The sequence below is a fragment of the Podarcis pityusensis genome, assembly GCF_964106645.2.
Source record: "Podarcis pityusensis genome assembly, chromosome: Z".
Taxonomy (NCBI): Eukaryota; Metazoa; Chordata; class Lepidosauria; order Squamata; family Lacertidae; genus Podarcis; species Podarcis pityusensis.
Genome location: NC_138044.1, coordinates 2,155,266 through 2,175,802, shown reverse-complemented (window position 1 = coordinate 2,175,802; position 20,537 = coordinate 2,155,266). Strand labels below are relative to the sequence as shown.

Sequence of the window (20,537 nt, the reverse complement as noted above, 5' to 3'; positions counted from 1 at the left end):
CCTCCGCCCTCTGCCGCCTGCAGGAGGTCTCCTTTCCCGCCCCGGGAGGTCCCGTGGCGCGCCCGCCTCCTTCCTCCCTTTCTCCCCCGGCGCCTCCATTCCCGGTGCCCGCAGCCGCGGCCTCGCTTCAGCTCCGCCCCAACGTACCGCATCACTCGGGAAGAGGGAAGCGCCGGGAGGAGCTTCCTCCTCCTCCTCGGCGCCCTTGTCCTGGGCGAGCCGAGCGCTGCGCTCCCGGCTCCTACCTCCTGCTCTTTTTCTGCGGCGGCGGCGGCTGCTGGCGCGCGCGCGCGCGGCAGGGACTCGCCGTCGGGGCGGCCGGGCGATGCTCCTGCAAGATGCCGGTCAAGCTCAAGAACCGCTACAACCTGGTGGACGATGCTGGAGACTCGCGGGTGCCGCTGCACAACGAGGAAGCCTTCCAGCACGGGATCCACTTCCAGGCCAAGGTGAGCCGGGGGTTTGTGGCAGGCGCCTTTGCGCGCCTTTACGCACGGGATCCCGCGCTGCCACCGCTGCTTCCTCCAGGCCGGAGGTCCCGTCCCACCGCCCCACCCCGTCTGGCGACAGCCCAGCCAGGTTCTCTCCAGTACCCGCAGCCGTGGGGCGCGGATTGTCACCTCCAAAGAAAGAGGTCTGCCCGTGCATGTGCAGAGTGCTTTTCAAGACACGCTTTGGTTCCCCGGCAAGCAGCTCTCCTCCTCCTCCTCCTCCTCCTCCTCCTCCGGCGTGTTTGACTAGGAAGCTCCCGTGATTTCCCCGGTCAAAGCCGTAACTCGGAGCGCTGAGGAAAAGGGGTTCCCAGAACATGTGCAGAGCTTTTGGCTCGCGTTGGGCAGCGAACCCCTTGCATGTTTACAGACGCCTACCGCCTTTGCTCCCAGTAGCAAGAGTGCTTCAGGTTGTAGCCTTTGATCCAACACCTAAGAAGGCAGGAATCTCACAGGTGCAGCTTTCCCCCCCCCCCCATCATTCCCAGGGAGTGGGAATAATTCCTTGTTTAAGATTTCTGCCTCTGGTAGAAGTTGTTACAGGTACAGAAGTCCTGTAAGAAGAGAGAGGCGATAACTCTTCCCTTCTCCTTTTATTTGGTAGTGGAGAATGCAGCAATTTCATGTGCCTGTGAGGTGGGGGGGGGTGCCTGCCCCTAGGCACACTGTCCACACCTGGGCATCCAAGTCCACTGAGCCTCTGACCATATTTCAGCCTCCAAGGCCTTGTGCAGTGGCAGGCATGTGTCAGACAAGTGCTGGGGCTCAAACCAACCTGAAAATGTGCGCCCCCTCCCCAAGCTCAGACTCCCTACTCCTAGCACTTAGGGAAGGGGGCTAGGTTAGTCATAGCCCCTAAAATGGAGCCTCCATGTACAGGGGCAGTGTGCCCTCTGGGAACATGGCTTGCAGGTTAACAACCTTCCTGGGGTCATCCAGCTGGCTGCTTTTGCGGACAGAGTGCTGGACCAGAAGGACCTTTGGTCTGATCCGGCAGATCTCTCTGTTGCCTTATAGCTAAATAGAACCTCTGTGTGTAGCTGCAGTCTGCTTCTGTATGCTGGTTACTGGGAGCAGCAGCTGCAAAGAGCGGGGGAGAGAGTACGCCCTTTATTCTCTGCTTGTGGAAATCCCTCAAAACGTGCAACTGCCCATTGCTTAAATTGCGGTGCTGATTGAGATGGATGCTTGGCCCCATTGCAGGAAGGTTGCACCGCTGTACATGGTCCGAGCCCCTGTTCCTAAGCCAGACTGGAGAGCAGCAGTCCCAGGGGAAGGAGTGTGAGTGATTCCTCGCTTGTTGCATTCCGGGGGGGGGGGGGGGCTCCTTACACAGGTAGCAAGAAGGTAGATTAGGATCTCCTGGGAGATACTTGGGTAACTTGGCAGCAGTAGGTGTTCTTATTACTAACTTCTGAATGCTTACCAGTTGCTGGAGGCCACAGGAAGGCAAGTGATGCTTTTGGGCTCAGATCCTGCTTGCCAATGGGACATCTGGGTGGCCACTGAGAGAAGAGTGGCCTGATCCAGCAGGCTTGTCTTATATTCTTATATGCTGTTTTAAAAGAGTTCGTGGCGGCTCTCTTCTATACATTCTTAGCACTCTTTCTCTCTCTTTTGTATTTTGGCTGCTTTGTTTTAATTTGTGTAAGCCACTTTCAGTCCCAGCCTGGGGGAAAAGTGGGATATAAATAAATATAATTACAATAATAGATTTACAGGGCTACCTGCCTCCCAGCTGCCTGACAATAGCATGGGGGTGTACCTTATACAGAATCGGGCCAACCACCGCCTATCTGGCTCAGCGGTGTCCACACTGACAGGCAACAGTAGTGGCTTTTACAGTTTTGTCGATGAAAGACATTCCCACCCTAACCTGGAGAGATAGTGGACCTTCTGCACGCAAGACAGGTGCTCTACCACTGATCCACTGTTAACCATGTGCTAAGGTAAGTTGCGCTGTGGGTTAAACCACAGAGCCTAGGACTTGCCGATCAGAAGGTTGGTGGTTTGAATCCCCGTAATGGGGTGAGCTCCCGTTGCTCAGTCCCTGCTCCTGCCAACCTAGCAGTTTGAAAGCACGCCAAAGTGCAAGTAGATAAATAGGTACTGCTCCGGCGGGAAGGTAAACGGCGTTTCCATGCGCTGCTCTGGTTCGCCAGAAGCGGCTTAGTCATGCTGGCCACACGACCCGGAAGCTGTACGCCGGCTCCCTCGGCCAATAAAGTGAGATGAGCGCCACAACCCCAGAGTCAGCCACGACTGGACCTAATGGTCAGGGGTCCCTTTACCTTTAAGGTAGGTTGCCAGAAAAGGCTTCTTGGGCTGGTGGGGCATCAGGAGCGGGGGATCATAGGTATAGATTTGACAGTGGTTTCTGGTGTGGTCCTAGGTCCCAGACTATGCTCAGAGAGTTACATTTGGTAGTCCAGAATCCTGTTCTCATAGTGACCAACCATATGCTCCTGTGGGAAACCCACAAGCAAGATTAGAGGCAAGAACAGCCCTTTCCCCTCCTGTGGGTCCCAGAAACTGGGATTCAAAAGCGTTGCTGCAGAGCTGAGATGGCTATCCCTCTCCTTCTCCATGAATCCGTGTAAGAGCATCAGCAAGTACAGCTGACCTGCAGATCTTTCCAGCCAAATTTAAAAGGACTCCGGCTTTTATTCTTGTAGTGTTTGGAACTGGCTGTTCCCACACCCTGCAGTCAAAATGCGTTTATCCCAAAAGATCTGCGATGTCATTTACAGAGGGAAAAACAAAGTCAAGAGAGTCGGGCCAACCAATTTCTTTTTAATTACGTCCTAATCAGATGGAGCCAAGGAAGTTTATTCAGGGAGTGAAGGGGCGCAAATTCAAGAGGTCATAACGGTTGTATGATCTTGTTCCATATAAACTGGCTTATCCTGCTCAGTATGGTTTCATATTCAAAATTAATCTTCTCTGGTTTTCAGAGTTTAAATCTGTTGGGCATTTTCCCTGCAGGAATCCTTAGGAACCTGCTCTGGGGTGGTGGTGGTGGGGAAAACTTCCTCACTCCAGGATCCAGTCTTCAGAAGTTGCCTTGATACTCAGTCAGACCCTTGGTCCATCCAGCCCAGTATCTGACAAGCAGCAGTTCTCCCTAGTCTCTACTTGGAGATTCCAAGGAATGAGTCTGGGAACTTTTGCTTGCAAATCAGGTGCTCGTGCTATTGAGGCTCTGCCCCTTCTTCTCCATGTCTGAATTGAGGCTTGCGTGATGGCTGTGTGCTGCCACATGTGTCCTATGAATAGCTCTGTGGGTCTTGAAATCTGGGGGAAGAATACGCAGGATGTGTTGCTGACACAGAATTCTTCATCAAGCAGAGCATAAGGGGAACGGATTCTTTTTAGACCTAGAGAATGAAGGTTTCCATGGCAAAATTTAAGAACTGTAATGTGAAAATTTGCATTTGAAGTGGCATTTAAGTGATGCCAGCATTTAGGTCCCAGCTTTATAGAGGACTGAAAACAAAGTCTAATATTCCTTGGAGCCTCTAATCATGTTCTTGCCTGCCTGGGCAGCCCGTTGCCGATACCAGCTTGGTATCAAAATCCCATTTGCGTCTGAAAATAATGCAAGCTTCCTGAAGGGACACATGGAATTTGATTTGACCGTTTGACCTGTATTTAGTCCGTCTTCCAGTGTAGGTGGTGCAGAGAGAACCAAAATCAGGATGTGCTTACCTTGTGCAAAAGTAATTTGTAAATGCTTGCCAGTTGTGGCAGGGGTGAGCTCCAAGAGGTTCTTACGGTCTTGACCTCTCTTATGGGACCATCGTTCCATTAAAGGCGCTCTGGGTGGCAGCAGGATGGTGGGAGGAGCTGTGTGAAGACTGACCTTCGCAGACAATAATGGGTGTTTTGGAGGGCGGGAGTGGGGCTGGGGGAGAGAGATGCTTTAGATGCCGGACACTGTCATCTGCCCCCTCCCCCTTCTCAAGCTGTGCCACCGCTTTCCCCCTTTTTAAAATAGCCAGCTCCCCTCCCTGGCTGGGAATCTTTCCTTGCCAAACCCTCTCTGTCTTTGTTCCCAAAACCACAATAAATCCTAAGATTGCAGTCCTAGAACCCAGTTGCTAGATAGTTTTAAGCCCTATGGGATTGAGCCAAGCTGGTTTCTGAGCAAAACCATGCCAAGTATGTAACGCAGAGAGTGGTGTTTTCTGAAGGAGTTTGAGCCCAGAAGCACATTAGCACTTTTAGAAAATATCTGAAAAAATGGGAAAGGTGCAAAGGAACGTCTTGTTGTTTTCAGAGGGTGGACGGGCTTTTAAAATGGTAGTAGTAATAATATTATTATTAATAACAATGTGTGGTTTATCAGTCTGTTATTAACAATGGTCTCATGCTTTTAAAGGAATGCAGATGTTTATCTTCAGATTTCCTTATATCTTGCAAGCTTCCTCAAGCCTGGAATTAACTATCAGAGTGCCTTGGTATTTAATAAAGATTCCCCGAACAGAACTTGTGGTGAAGCACAAGAATAGGGTAAAGAAAGCCAAGGTCATCCGTTCTTCATAGGAGGGGGAGATTATATAGTCTTGGGAAAACATTGGTCCCTCTCATTGTTTGAGTAGTGATATTCTGATGGACAATCGTGAGAATGATCAGCACCTGACGGGTGGGGGCAGTGATTTCAGTACATCAACTTCCCCCTTATTATTCAGGGTTATTGGCTTTTGTTGTTATTACAGTGGTACCTCAGGTTAAGTACTTAATTCGTTCCAGAGGTCCGTTCTTAACCTGAAACTGTTCTTAACCTGAAGCACCACTTTAGCTAATGGGGCCTCTTGCTGCCGCTTTGCCGCTGGAGCCCGATTTCTGTTCTCATCCTGAAGCAAAGTTCTTAACCTGAAGCACTATTTCTGGGTTAGCGGAGTCTGTAACCTGAAGCATATGTAACCTGAAGCGTATGTAACCTGAGGTGCCACTGTATTATGTTATGTATTTTGTGTTTTTATTTTGTAATTTATGCTGCAAACGTCCCTGTGATCTTCAGATGAAGGGTGGTATGAAAATTTAATAAATATAAAATAATAATAATAATAAATAATAATAAATAATAATAAATAATAATAATAATAATAATAAATAATAAATAATAATAATAGTCATAAATTAATTAATGAAGAAGAAAAAGAAGCAGACCCTCATTACTGCAGATTGCAGTCTTCTAGGGGACAGAGCCCTGTGCTTGTTTTGCTTTGTGGTTTGACATTCTTACACATCAGGCAGAGAGCACTGGCTGTTCATCATTTTTATGAAGGAAATATGTTTCACAGTTTCATGGGGATGGGGGTGGCACAGCTTTGCTTTGGACTGCAGACCCTAAAGTGCCAAAGGTGTCTAGGAGTCTGGTCTCCGTGAAACAAGACGGATTGCAGAGTGCCACAAAGACCCCTGAGACCCCAATAGAGCTGGAAAGGGGAACAGGGCCTGGAAGCATCTGGGGGTCCTGATCCTGCCTACCTCGCAAGGCTGTTGTGAGGTTTAAATGAGGAAGTGGGAAGCCATATACGCTACCTTGAGCTTCTTGGAAAAAAGGAGGGCTATAAATGAAACACCACCACCAACAACACAGGTGGAACTTGAAAAATTAGAATATCGTGGAAAAGTTCATTTATTTCACTAATTCAGCTTGAAAGGTGAAACTAATACAGTGGTACCTCAAGTTATGTACTTAATTCATTCCGGAGGTCTGTTCTTAACCTGAAACTGTTCTTAACCTGGAGCACCACTTTAGCTAATGGGGCCTCCTGCTGCCACTGCTGCGCGATTTCTGTTCTCATCCTGAAGCAAAGTTCTTAACCCAAGTACTATTTCTGGGTTAGCGGAGTCTGTAACCTGAAGCGTCTGTAACCTGAAGTGTCTGTAACCTGAAGCGTCTGTAACCCGAGGTACCACTGTATATGAGATTGACTCGTGACATGCAAAGCAAGATATGTCAAGCCCTGATTTGTTATCATTGCGATGATCATGGCGTATAGCTTATGAAAACTCCAAATTAACAATCTCAGAAAATTAGAATATTCAAGGAAATCAGCAAAACAAGAATTACAAATTGAGCAAGATTGGACCTCTGAGAAGTAGAAGCACATCTCACTTTCCATGTCATGAGTCGATCTCATATATTAGTTTCACCTTTTAAGTTGAATTACTGAAATAAAGGAACGTTTCCACGATATTCTAAATTTTTGAGTTTCACCTGTAAATAACGTTCCCTCCTGCAGCATAAACAGGAGAACAGGTTTGGCAGAGGTTCCCTTCTTGATCTTCTGGATAAGCTGCAGCAACTGTTTCAGCTCCAGCTCCCTTCAGCACCAGCCAGTGTGGTAGTGGCTGGCTAGGAATGGTGGGAGTTGGAGTCCGCCAACATCCAGAGAAAAAGAGGAAGAATAAGAGTTTGGATTTGATATCCTGCTTTATCACTACCCTAAGGAGTCTCAAAGCGGCTAACATTCTCCTTTCCCTTCCTCCCCCACAACAAACACTCTGAGGTGAGTGGGGCTGAGAGACTTCAGTGTGACTAGGCCAAGGTCATCCAGCAGCCGCATGTGGAGGAGTGGGGAAGCGAACCCTGTTCACCAGATTACGAGTCCACCGCTCTTAACCACTACACCACAGAGGGCACTGTATTGCTTCTGTACCTGGCCTGCAGGTGGCCAGTAAAGCAAAAACTGGTGCCCTGGGATTATGTGTTTTGCTCCTGGCATAGGTCCAGTTGCAATCATGAGGAGATTTCTGGGCACCAGGTTGGCGGCTGCAGTTTAAAGACCTACCTTGGTCCATAGTTAATTCTATTTCCACTGTGTGTGTTTCTCCTCCTTGCATACTGGGACAAGTGAATTGTTGCAAGAGCAAGATACAGTCAAGCAATACAGTAGCTAAGATCATGTTGTTGTTGTTGTTTAGTTGTGCCCGACTCTTCGTGACCGCATGGACCAGAGCATGCCAGGCACTCCTGTCTTCCACTGCCTCCCGCAGTTTGGTCAAACTCATGCTGGTAGCTTCGAGAACACTGTCCAACCATCTCGTCCGCTGTCGTCCCCTTCTCCTTGTGCCCTCCAACTTTCCCAACATCAGGGTCTTTTCCAGGGAGTCTTCTCTTCTCATGAGGTGGCCAAAGTACTGGAGCCTCAGCTTCAGGATCTGTCCTTCCAGTGAGCACTCAGGGCTGATTTCCTTAAGAATGGATCGGTTGGATCTTCTTGCAGTCCATGGGACTCTCAAGAGTCTCCTCCAGCACCAGAATTCAAAAGCATCAATTCTTCGGCGATCAGCCTTCTTTATGGTCCAGCTCTCACTTCCATACATCACTACTGGGAAAATCATAGCTTTAACTTATACGGATCTTTGTTGGCAAGGTGATGTCTCTGCTTTTTAAGATGCTGTCCAGGTTTGTCATTGCTTTTCTCCCAAGAAGCAGGCGTCTTTTAATTTCGTGGCTGCTGTCACCATCTGCAATGATCATGGAGCCCAAGAAAGTAAAACCTCTCACTGCCTCCATTTCTTCCCCTTCTATTTGCCAGGAGGTGATGGGACCAGTGGCCATGATCTTAGTTTTTTTGAGATCATAGAGTCGTAGAATTCTTGTGTGGGAAGCAACCCAGGGGATCCTCTAGTCTAATCCCTTGGCCAACCTGGATTTAAGGTGCCATTTGGCACCTAGCTTATATATCTGAATTTATAACACTAATTCCAGCCTCCCCCTTCTTGGCACTTTCTTGAAATCTGAGTGTTCCTATGTGCTCCATCCACTGTTTGCTGGTGTGCCCATGGCAGCCTTTGCCAAGCTGGTACCCACTAGATGTCTTGGACTCCAGCTCTCATCAGCCCCCAGGTGGGCTTGATGATACATTGACCCCAAATGGCTTCGAGGTCCCCCCCCAAAAAAATTATTTGGAATTGATTGTAAAAATCAAACAAACCAATGGTGACCTCAGAACGGTTTACAGAAAGAGTGAAACAACGGAATTATCAGTAAAAACACGTGAAACAGCTATTTGAAACATTCAGATCTTAATTTAAATAAGTGGTTGAAAAATACTTGGAGTCCTGCAGTGATTTCATGCTCTTTATTGCAGCTTGTAAAATAGTGACTGAATTGCCCCCCAAGCCTCAGGCTTTTATATACATTATTTACACAATGAGTCCCGCCTGATTGGCTGATTCTGCTTCCCTCCTGGAGCCTGATTGGTCTTCTCCTGCAGGCCAATCAGTTGCTGCATTCTTAGATCCTACTATCCTAATAGGCTGATTAACTTCCTCCTGGAGCCTGATTGGTCTTCTCCTGCAAGCCAATCCGTTGTTGCATTCTGGGATCCTACCTGCCTATTGTTCTAGGGACCCAAGCTCAGTACATAACAGTGATGAAACTAAAAACCAGATTAAAAGACTTGCCAATGTTCCACATAGCTGGGTAGGCTTAGCAGGTACCACAACCAGCAAGTTGTGCCTTCCTGGTGTCAAGAGGCAGGGAGTTCCAGAGTATGGGCAACACTGCACTAAAAGATCAATTCCGTACAAATTTGGAGCGGGTATTATGTGGCACCTGTAATAATAGTTCCGGGTTCCACAGATTGAAGCGGCCGCCTGGGCAATCTTCTGCAGCCGAGTGCTATATGAATTTTATGAAATAAATAAATAAGTGGCTTCCCTTCTGGCGCTCAGGTACAAGACCATTAAGCAGGATTAGAAGCCCAATTTCACCTCTAAGCCCCCCCCCCATCCAGGCTCCTTTCCACCACCCTTATGGCTTAAAGAAGGTTGAGCAACTAATCTCCAGTTGAGCAATGTTGGAGCTGACACCCTCAGTTGCAAGCTTGATGGGTATCACTCGGGTACAAGTCCGATGGAGCGTGTGTGTGTGTGTGTGTGTGTGTGTGAGAGAGAGAGAGAGAGAGATGGGCAATAGAAATCCTGCCACTGGCGTGCAAATTTTTGTACAGGCCTAGCCTGGTTCTCAGTGTCTTCACCTTGCCCTGCCGTGACAGAGCCTCATTAAAACGAGCAATTTGCAAATCAGCAGTCGTGCAGTTATTTCCTCCGGCGGGTACCAATTCCAGGCTGGCTGAGTTTGGCAAGAGGTGGGATTCTGTCGGCTTGGCTTATCTTGCGAGGAGCAGCATAATGCCAGGAAATGGAGGGTGAGGAAATGGAGGCCAAGAACTTTGTTTTCGCAACTCATTTCCACCGCAGGGTCAAGGGTGTTATGACATCCCCAGGATAGGCACACATCAGCTGATATGGAACACCCGTAGGGTTACTCAACAGACCAGAGGATTGCAATCCAGCTGTTGCAGTGCAAACACAGAGCTCTGTCCCAGCCAGAGTGCTTGCGAACTTTAATGCCAGGCACCCAATCTGTGCATACTTGTGTAGGCTTAGGCCCCAGGCTTTGTGGAGGACCATATCTTCCCATGTGAAGCTGTCCAGATTCTGAGATCTTCAGGGGAAACCCTTTTCACAGTCTCACAGCCTTGGTGAGGACACAGGAGAGGGTCCGCTCGGTGGTGGCTACTCCCAGACTCTGGTACTCCCTCCCTAGAGAGGCAAGCCTGGCTCTCTCCTTGTCTTTTAGGCAGCAGCTGAATGCTGTTTAATTCTCACATGCCTTTGAGAACTGACTTTTTAAAAAAGGAAAAGGCCTTGAAATTATGCTGTGCTTCTTTTTCAAACTGTATTTTAATACATTGGTTTTTAATATTCCTTTAATTCTATTACAGTCGTACCTTGGAAGTCGAACGGAACCAGTTCCGGAAGTCCGTTTGACTTCCAAAACCAAAGTGCAGCTTCTGATTGGCTGCAGGAAGCTCCTGCAGCCAATCAGAAGCCCTGTCGGACACTCGGCTTCCAAAAATAGTTCGCAAACCGGAACAGTCACTTCCAGGATTGTGACATTCGGGAGCCAAAGCGTTCGGGAACTAAGCTGTTTGACTTCCAAGGTATGACTGTATAGAATTTAGTTATTGTCTTTATGTTTTTAGCCTGTGTCTGGGGTGTTAGGGGAGGGGTAGTACCTCTGGTGGGGGGCATGTTGTGCTCCTTCTCAGGTAGTTCATCCCCATTTGGTCCCCACCCTGCTCTCAGCTCTCACCTGTGGCTCCTAGAAGCTGCCGGCATGTGACAGCAGCCACAGTCCTGAGAACGGCTTCGAGTGGTTAGCTGCATCTGGTGAGGGTAGCCAATGGATCACAAACCCTCAGCGTGCGAAGACAGGCTCCAAAGGATTGAGCAGACAAGACAAGACCTCGTACCTATGGGACCACCTCTCCTGGTATGTCCCACAGAGGACCTTACGGTCTTCAAACAAAAACATCTTGGAGATCCCGGGCCACAGGGAGGTTAGGCTGGCCTCAACCAGAGCCAGGGCCTTTTTGGCTGTGGCCCTGATCTGGTGGAATGCTCTGTCACAAGAGACCAGGGCCCTGGCTCCACCAGGCCTTTGGCCAAGGCACAGTCTGACTCCCTCCTATGGTAGTCCTCATAGAACTCTAGCCCAATGGCTGCCATTAATTTGATTCTGAATTGATTTTAGAATGTATTTTAATTAACTGATTGTGATTTTATGTAAATTGTGTTACTTTTATTGTTGTTAGCCGCTCTGAGCAAGGCTTCGGCTGGGGAGGGCGGGATATAAATAAAATATTATTATTATTATTATTAAGAGTGGGTCCAACAGTCAAGAAGGTGGTATCTGCACATGCTGTAGAGGGAAGTGAGGGGCAGGTGAGGCCAGTCCACCTGGGAAGGTAGCCCACCTGGGAGAAGGAAAGCTCTGGTCCCAAACCTTGTAGGATAACTTCAAGAAAAGAAAAAACTCAGGAGCAAATCTTACACAGATCCAGAGTGGAGTCCCTAAGGCTGTTGGATGGCACCTTGTATGCCACCTTCCATCCAACTCCTGCAACCTAGCGGGTGTCAAACGTATTGCTCTCTTTTGGAAAGAGGGGTCTTGGTCAGCCCAGGACCTCCAGACACACTGCCCAGGATTGTGCCCCGGGGAGCTGACTTTGGAGCTGCTAACACAGTGGTTGGACTTCACTCCTGGAGGTGCACTCCATTGTCTCTCGAGATAGATGGATGCCAACAAAGCCTTTGTATTTTATTTGTGCTGCTTTGATTCGCGTAAGCTGCCTTGAGTCCCAGTCTCTGAAAAAGATGGGCTATAATAATAATAATACAGTGGTACCTCGGGTTACAGACGCTTCAGGTTACAGGTGCTTCAAGTTTCAGACTCCGCTAACCCTCGTAATAGTACCTCGGGTTAAGAACTTTACCTCAGGATGAGAACAGAAATCGTACTCTGGCGGCAGCGGGAGGCCCCATTAGCTAAAGTGGTGCTTCAGGTTAAGAACAGTTTCAGGTTAAGAACGGACCTCCGGAATGAATTAAGTGCTTAAACCGAGGTACCACTGTAGTAGTAGTAAGAAATAAGTGTGTGAATGCACAGAGCCCTTGCAGACACCGATGAGAATTGGGCAGATGTGCACAGCACCAAGCTTTGGAACAGGGGCAAATTGTTCCAAAAGTCTTTAACAAATCACTCCTGGCTTTGCTCTCTCCCTTCAGTACATTGGCAGTCTGGACGTGCCAAGACCCAACAGCCGCGTGGAGATAGTGGCCGCGATGAGAAGGATCCGGGTGAGTCATTGCGTGCATCTTCCTTCCTTCCTTCCTTCCTTCCTTCCTTCCTTCCTTCCTTCCTTCCTTCCCCTCCCCAACCTGCAGATATCTTCTGCTTACTTTGAGCCGCTCAGTGATGCAATCAGAAAAACGTTCTCCTCCCCCTGTGCCTTGTTCTCCGCCACCTCCAAAAGAAAAAAGCACTCTGCCCTTGCCTTCCTTTCCCCAGGAGGCATTCAACCAGAAGGCTGGCTGGACTCCACTTCCCATACGCCCCCGCCACCCCCACAAATGGCTGAGCCCACGGATGAGCTGCATTTCCTCCTGGAACAGAAGCCCAGATTCTCTCAAGTGGCTAAGATGGCCTTCTGGGAATGAGTGACTGCAGCTTAGGAGCTGTCTTCTGGAGAGTCTGTGGGGGGCACACGTGGCACTGCTAGACCAGGTGGTGCCTCTGTCCACTTCTGGCTCTGCAGTCAGTTTGCATTTCTCTCTCTTTCTTCTCTCCTGCCCCCCCCGCCCGCCCCCGCTACTTTGCCTGACTTGAGGCAAGACTGACTCTTTCTTGTCAGTTCTGAGAAGGAGAGCGAGGCCAAAGTGTCTCTTTTCATAGACTCGTAGAACTGTAGAGCTGGAAGGGATCTCCAATGGTCCTCTATTCCAGCCCCCTGCAGGGCAGGATCACAGTGCAAGAATCCCTGGAAGGTGGCCCTTCAACCTCTGCTTCAAAACCTCCAGCAGAGTCGTATCCACCACCGTCTATAGCTAAGGTGCTCTGGAGCTGGCATGGCAACGTGTGTTGAATTTTTCAGCTTCCAGCTTCCAAAAATGGGAGCTGCTAAAAAAAGTTGTGGCATGACTTGGGAATTCAAAACATATTGTACAGTCATTCCTCATGTTACGTTCTTTCAGGTTACGTCCCGCGGTGACCCGGAAGTACCAGAAAGGATTACTTCCGGGTTTCACCACTTGCGCATGTGCAGATGTGCAAAATGATGTCACGCGCATGCACAGAAGCGGTGAATTGCAACCAGCGCGTGCGCAGGCATGCTGCTGCGAGTTGCGCTCTTTTCATGTTGCGAACGGGCCTCCGGAACGGCTCCCGTTCGCAGCCAAAGGTACCACTGCATATTAAAAAGTTAACATAATTTAGTTTTGCCTGATGAGTAACAAAATTAGAAATACTGACTTTTCTATTGTTTTTGTGGAATTTCTGGGTGTGCAGGCCCAGCTGCTTCTGGGCCAGTTCTACAAAAACAGGAAGTGGGCCACGTTTTCTTGGGGGACACAGAAGAGGTGCGCAGCAGAAGCTGTCATATGCAGCGCCCCCCCCCCTTGCCACAAATTCCTGTTTTCAAAGCAGACAGGTGGGGGTGGGATTTAGATCCCTGGGTTTTACTGGGACCCTCAGCTCCCCCCACCTCTGTCCACTTGCCACATGAGCTGCTCAGAGTTGTATTGCATCAGCACCTGGAGGACTGCAGTACCCCCCCCCTGCAACCAGTCCAGCTGCTCCCCAGGGCCTGGGTTTTTGCACCTGCTTCCACCCATGAAGCCCTACATCCAGTCTCCAACTTGGGAGGCTGTTTGGGAAAGCCTTGGCAGAGCACGGTGGGTGGACCAGCGCTGCTCTGAGGTGGCCCAAGACCATCTCACCCCTCTGTTCACTGCACCAGGAAGTGCCCCTGGCAGCTCAGGGGATGGGCACTTGGCTTGGCATACAAAGGGCACCAGGATCAACCTTGGGCGTCCCCTTCCCTAAGGGTTGCAAAGCTGGGAGGGCCCCCTGGCTGGCTGCTACCAGTCAGTGGAGACAGTACTGAGGGCTGGGTGGATGTGTGGATCTGGCAGATAACAGGCCCCTCTGCCCATAACCACCCACCCGGGGTCTCTGGGTGTTTTGTGGAGGGTCCTAAGAAAAACACAAGTGCGGACACAAACCCTCGCCCACCACCACCATTGCAATTCACACCAAAATCCTGTTGCTTTCTCTGCTTCCACCTTGCTGTGCCAGCCAAAGGCCCTCCAATCCTGTTTTCCAACAGCTGCCTGCGCTCAGGTGCCTTGCAGGGGTTCTCCCTTAGGCTGCCCCCCTCCCTGTCGTCCTGTGGGCTCTGTAGGCTGGCATCCGCTAATCCCCTAATCAGCTGTGCTGAGTGGCTTTATGAAGCATCCTCCTTGTGTTCTGGGCCAGCTATTCCGCCCTCCCCTCCCTTCCCCCTCCCCTTTTATAAAAAGGCTTCCGAGATTTAATAAGGAGGAAGGCATTCCTTGTGTTCGCATTTCCCAGCTGGGGCTCAGCGTGGGCGCCTTGCTTGTGACAGTTAATTGGCAGTTAGAAAGGGGCTGGGGGTGGGGAGGCCAGGCAGCGGCGTCAGTGGAGGAAAGGGGGACGGGACCTATGTGCTCCCAGGCAAAGGCAGGTCTACGTGACAAATCCTAAAGCAGTTTCAAGCATGCCAAAGGTCTATAAAATTGTGTGTGGCGTGGAGAAGGTGGAAAGAGGAAATGGCAACTCCCTCTCTCCGTCCGCCAGAACTTGGCACCCAGTGAAGCTAAATGATAATAAATAATAATAATAATATTTTTTTATTTATACCCAGCCCTTCCCGGTTCAACAACCGGGCTCAGGGCGGCTAACAACAAATTTAAAGCACTTAATTATAAAAGCAGCATAAAATACAGTATAAAAACACGAATAACAATAAAATTCAAAAATCAATTAGATAATCCCCAGGGCTAGCTGGCTGAATTGGTCCTACTTGGGCCAGCGAGGAGGCCAAGGGAGAATTAGCCATGGGGTCTCAGAGCGGGTGATCTTCATAAAAGGGGAGAGGGAGGGAAGAGAAGGGAAATAATGATGGAAGATTCAGCTTCCAACATAAAAGGGAGTGCTTCTTTGCACAATTCGTAGTTAACCTGTGGAACTCCCGCCCACAGGAGGCACATTCATGGAGGAGAGGGCTGTCCATGGCTCCCAGCCATGATGTCCACAGTTGGAGACAGCAATGTTCAGGCCGAGGCAGAAACAGGAAAGGAGCTTGAGTAGACTTGCCCTGAGTCTCAGAGGACTAAGCTGGCCAGGGCTCCCTGCCAGGAACATGCCAGACATACGCTGTCATGCCAGGATTGCCCCGTGCCTCCCAGCTGACTTGGGAACTCTTGCCCTGGGCCTCAGACGAGCTCTGCACAGGGCTGGCTATGCTTCTGAAACCACAGAAAGGGAGAAGGCTCTCATGCTTGGGTTCTGTTTGCAGATTTCATCCAGGCACCTGGAGGCTGGCCTAGATGGCCCATGGGCCTGACCCAGCAGCGTCCTCTTATGCTCAGCACCAGGCTCCTGATCAAGACACCTGGAGGGATGGGAGCTGTAGTTTTCTGAAGGGGGTGGGGGTGCTTGCAAGGAGGGTGGGAAACTCTAGAGAAAGTTTTCCAAATCCTGTGCTAAATTGCAGTCTCCAGTGAGAGCTGAGCATTTTAGGAACCTTCGTCAGCCAAATATGAAACTGACATTTTAAAAACCGTTTGCAAATGGGATAAAACAATGAAAATATCACTGAGAAAAATTAACAACAATAATTTACGACCTTTGGGAAGTTAAAAGAATGATGGACTAAAAGCAGATTAAAGCTCACACCAACTTTCTAAACTTCTGGGTTGGCATGTCTAAACAAAAATGCTTTTAGCAGGCACCAAAAGGAGTATAGTAAAGGCTCCTGACATCAGGTAGAGAGTTCCAAAATTACAGGTGCTGCCACCCTACGAGATCGAGTTCCCACAGATGCCGGAACGGGTATGATGTGGCCAGTTCCACAGATCCAAGCAGGCGAGTGGGCATATATGGGGCAGCTAACAACAGACAAAGGCAAAATATTTGCACACTGACTCTCGGCAGTTTTAAGGCATCCCTTTCTCACAAAGGTGCTGGATGTGAGATTTGGCTTCAGCGTTTCAGGGCTTTACTCTGAAGCCATGCTGGTAAAGTTTTCCATCGCACAGGTGTCCCCCTTGCCTCCTACCTGTTGCTCAGGGTGGGTGGGGAACCCAAAATGAGTGGTGGGAGCCCTCTGTTCTTTTGGGAGCTCCTGGATCCACCCAGAGATACAGCCATGGCCCCCCTCAGGCTGGCTTATTGGCAAGAGGTGTTCTTTAACAAACAGAGAGAAAGCTCAGCCCTTGGAGCAGAATGTAAATTTGGTGGATGTAAATTTGGTGCTTGCTGGGTTGGCTTGACATTAAGGCTAAGCTAAGCCTGCATTTAAATGTGTGGGGGTTTTTCTGCGTTACAAATTGCCAGCCTTTCTCCTGGATTATTAGTAGCCTCCTGGAGCCACAGACTTTTTCTGCGACTGACTGAGCTGTAGCTAATCCTCCCTCCTCCCCAGCCAATTCCTCCAGCTTTGACAGTGACAGCGGATGTCATTATTCTTGCCGCTTGAATATTAAGTGGGGCGGCGATTGGTGCGCTCCTTGGAAGGCGCATCCTGGCCCCCCCATTACATTCTGGTTCTTTGTAGCCTATGCTTGCTTTCAGAGCCTGGGGATGGTTTAGGAAAGGGCCTCACCCTGAGACCAGCTGCTGGTCCATCTAGCCCAATGTTGCCCATAATTGGTGTGAAGGAACCTGCAGACATCCAGGTGTGGCTGGACTACAACTCTGATCCTCCCTGGTTGTTGGCCGCACTTGCTGGGGCTGATGGAAGTTGTAGTCCAGTAACATCTGGAGGGCCAAGGGTTAACCCCCCCCTCCCCCCGGGTCTGGTCTGCACTGACTGGCAGCCTCTGCCTTCCAGGGCCCTAGGCCAGGGACATTCCCAAGCCCTACCTAGAGATTAGTTTTATTTGGGGGGGGGGGGTATTTGTTTTGTTTTGTTTTGTTATGTATTTTGCATTCTCATTCTACAGCGGTACCTCGGGTTAAGTACTTAATTCGTTCCGGAGGTCCATTCTTAACCTGAAACTGTTCTTAACCTGAAGCACCACTTTAGCTAATGGGGCCTCCTGATGCAGTCGCGCCACCAGAGCACGATTTCTGTTCTTATCCTGAAGCAAAGCTCTTAACCTGAAGCACTATTTCTGGGTTAGCGGAGTGTGTAACCTGAAGCGTATGTAACCCGAGGTACCACTGTATATGCTTATGTTGTAAACAACCCTGTGATCTTCAGATGAAGGGCTTTATACAAATTTAATTAATGATGGTGATTATTATGATGATAATAAATATCTAACCTTTATCTCCCAGGAGCTCAAAGTGGAGTACATGGTTCTTCTCCCCACTCCTCACTGAATCCCCACAACAGCAACCCTCAAGGTAGGTTAGGCTGAGTGGCCCAAGGCCAGCCCACGAGAGCTTTGTGGCAGAGTGGGGATTCGAACCCTGGACTCTCCCGGGTGCTTATCTGATGCTGCAACCACTACACCACGCTGGTGCTCTGCTACTGGGGATTGAACTTGCAACCTTCTGCATGCAAAGTGGAGGATCTAGCATTGAGATACGACTCTTCTTATGCCACTCACAGCGTTAAATGGAACAGGTTGCATGCCTCCTTTCTCTCCATGGCAAGATAATTCGTTCAGGCTTTGCCTCTGGAGGTGCAGTGTCAGAGCAAGGCCAAAGCAAGCTCAGAGTGGGAGGCCAGGGTTCAAATCCTCATCTCATCTATCAGGCTATTGCCTCTCAGCATGACCTACCTCGCAGGGTTGTTGTGAGAGGCTAACATGGGAAGAGGGAGAGCCAGGTACGCCACCCTGGAGGAAAAGGTGAGACTGACATGCAAAATATAAATCTGTTGACCCACTGAGAACCCAGGTTAATACAAGGGAAGCAGAGAGGCAAGCTGGCGCTGAAACCATAAATCACATTTTCAGAATAAGTAAATAAACCAAACAGGGTGGAAAGTCAGAAGGCAGCGGAGCCAACTTTGCAGCCGTATTCGTACCAGCAATCCATCGATCAGGAGCCTTGCTTTAAAGGAGAGGATTTAACCTGGCGCCTGAACGCTACAATTGAAGACACTTATTTGGGGGTGCCACCAGCGAAAAGGCCCTACCCCTTGGCATGTGTGTTTGGGGGTGGGAAGTTCCTGAAGAACTGCCTCAGAAGAAGGTTTTTAAGGCCACCCATAGGGCTGCCATTTCCCTGCCTGTTTTATCCTTTGCAAACAACCCTCCGAGGTAGGCTTGTCTGAGAGAGAGGCCTCCAGTTCTTTCAGCCTGGCATGTAACTGCTGCACCGGTGATGAGGAACATCTGTGGCACTCCAGATGTTGTCAGGATCCCAGCACGCATCAGCCCCAGCCACCTGGAGGTCTATGCCCCGCAACCGCTTCACTACGCCTCCCTGCCTCTCAGTGTGGGCTAATTGAAGTTGGGAGGTTGATGGATCAAGCCTCTGCCTTTTAGCTGATGGAAACATTTAAGAATTGATTGAGTCAAAGTTAAATGGCGACAGTACAAAACCTCAGCAAAGTTTTCTTGTTCAGGACCGTCGAGGACAGGCAGAGAGGTGAAAATGAAAAGACAGGCCTGTCTAGACCAAGCAAAGTGCTGTATTTTTCACTCCATAAGATGCACCTAGTTTTTAGAGGAGGAAAACAAGAAAAAAAAATATTCTGAATGAAACAGTGGATGTATGATTTTAGTGGTTCATGCTGTGGCCACAGACATGATGTGTGATTTGACGGTGAGTTTGGGCTAGCCCAATGCAAAAATCCTGAGGATCCTTGTGGATCCATGCTTTGTAACCACGTTTTTGCGCCATTGAGGCCCCACGAAACAGTGGATGCGTGGGGCTTTTTTGGTGCAGGCTGTAGCCATGGACATGCAATGTGATCTAATGGTGAATTTGGGGTGACCCAATGCAAACATCCTGAGGATCCATGGGCTTTTACCTCCCCCCTCCCAGGCAGCCTCCTTTATTGCTAGCGTCCCTTATCTCCCTCCCCGATTGCTTGCCGATCAGCGGCTTTGTTTCAACACCCACTTCCCTCTTTCAAAAAAAGAGAGCATGATCTGCTTTTCGCCCCTGGGCAATTCGGCTCCAGGGACCACGCATTCACTCCACAAGACGCACAGACATTTCCCCTTACTTTTTAGGAAGAAAAAAGTGTGTCTTATGGAGTGAAAAATATGGTAATAGCACTGCTGTATTCTGCCTTGGTCAGGCCACAACTGGAGTCCTGTGTCTGGTTCTGGGCGCCACAATTTAAGAAGGATGTTGACAGGCTGGAAGGTGTGTAGAGGAGAACAACCAGGATGATCAAGGGTCTGGAAACCAGGCCTTATGCGGAGTGGTTGAGGGAGTTGGGTCTGTTTAGCCTGGAAAAGAGGAGACTGAGAAGCGATGTGGTAGCCAGCTTCAAATAAAGGCAACTACCAATTTAGACATGTTTGATTGATATGCGATTGCACACACACACACACACACAGCGCCAAACCTGGAAGTGACCTGAAAATGTCACCCAAATGGCACTAGAAGGGCGGGGCAGTGTGGAACGGAACACTTAACATGGGCCCCCCTGGGGCCCAGAATGTAAAGGTAAAGGGACCCCTGACCATTAGGTCCAGTCGTGGCCGACTCTGGGGTTGCGGCGCTCATCTCGCTTTATTGGCCAAGGGAGCTGGTATACAGCTTCCGGGTCATGTGGCCAGCATGACTAAGCCGCTTCTGGTGAACCAGAGTAGCACATGGAAACACCGTTTACCTTCCCGCTGGAGTGGTACCTATTTATCTACTTACACTTTGACATGCTTTCGAACTGCTAGGTGGGCAGGATCAGGGACCGAGCCGAACCGCCAACCTTCTGATTGGCAAGTCCTAGGCTCTGTGGTTTAACCCACAGCGCCACCTGTGTCCCGGTCCAGAATGTAACCCCATGCAAAAGAAAGACTGCCTGAACCTGGAACATGGAAGGCTGTCACATGGAAGATGGAGCAAGCTTGTTTTCTCCCTCTGTGGAGGGTAGGACTCGAACCAATAGCTTCAAATTACAAGGAGATTCTGACTCAACATCAAGAAAAACTTTCTGACACGTAGGGGCTGTGTAACAATGGAACGGTCTCCCTTGGGAGATGGTGGACTCTCCTTCCTTGGAGGTTTTTAAGCAGAGGTTGGATGGCCATCTGTCATGGATGCTTGAGCTCGTGATTCCTGCATCGCAGAGGGTTGGACTAGATGACCCCTGGGTCCCTTCCAGTTCCACAGCTCTGTGATTTGACACTTTTTGGGGTCCTAGCAACTTAGTGCTGTAACCCTGAATACGTCCATGCTCAGTAACTCCTTTGGAGAAGGGTGTGCTTCTGTAGCAAACAAAGGTCCCGCTCTGCTAAGCCCAGCAATCTTGGCTACCATTGACCACCACCCCTCCTCTTTTGTCTTCTGGGTGACATTCCTGGGCT

The 20,537-nt window shown here is 49.5% G+C and overlaps 1 protein-coding gene across 2 annotated transcripts in view; it reads left to right on the top strand.

Moving 5' to 3' along the window:
• Positions 1-261: 261 nt before the first annotated feature.
• The window catches only part of LOC308468561 (carboxyl-terminal PDZ ligand of neuronal nitric oxide synthase protein-like), a 51,979-nt gene continuing 31,703 nt past the window's right edge, over positions 262-20,537 (top strand). Inside the window, exons 1-3 of one of the 2 annotated variants that reach the window (XM_080990918.1) lie at positions 390-449; positions 12,087-12,158; positions 17,383-17,451. Coding sequence is in view for 1 of the 2 variants with exons in the window: in XM_080990917.1 (XP_080847043.1) it covers positions 339-449; positions 12,087-12,158 (183 nt within the window). In the remaining variant the exon portion in view is untranslated. Of the gene's footprint in view, positions 450-12,086; positions 12,159-17,382; positions 17,452-20,537 lie in introns of both variants that reach the window. The other variant, XM_080990917.1, reaches the window with a different exon arrangement.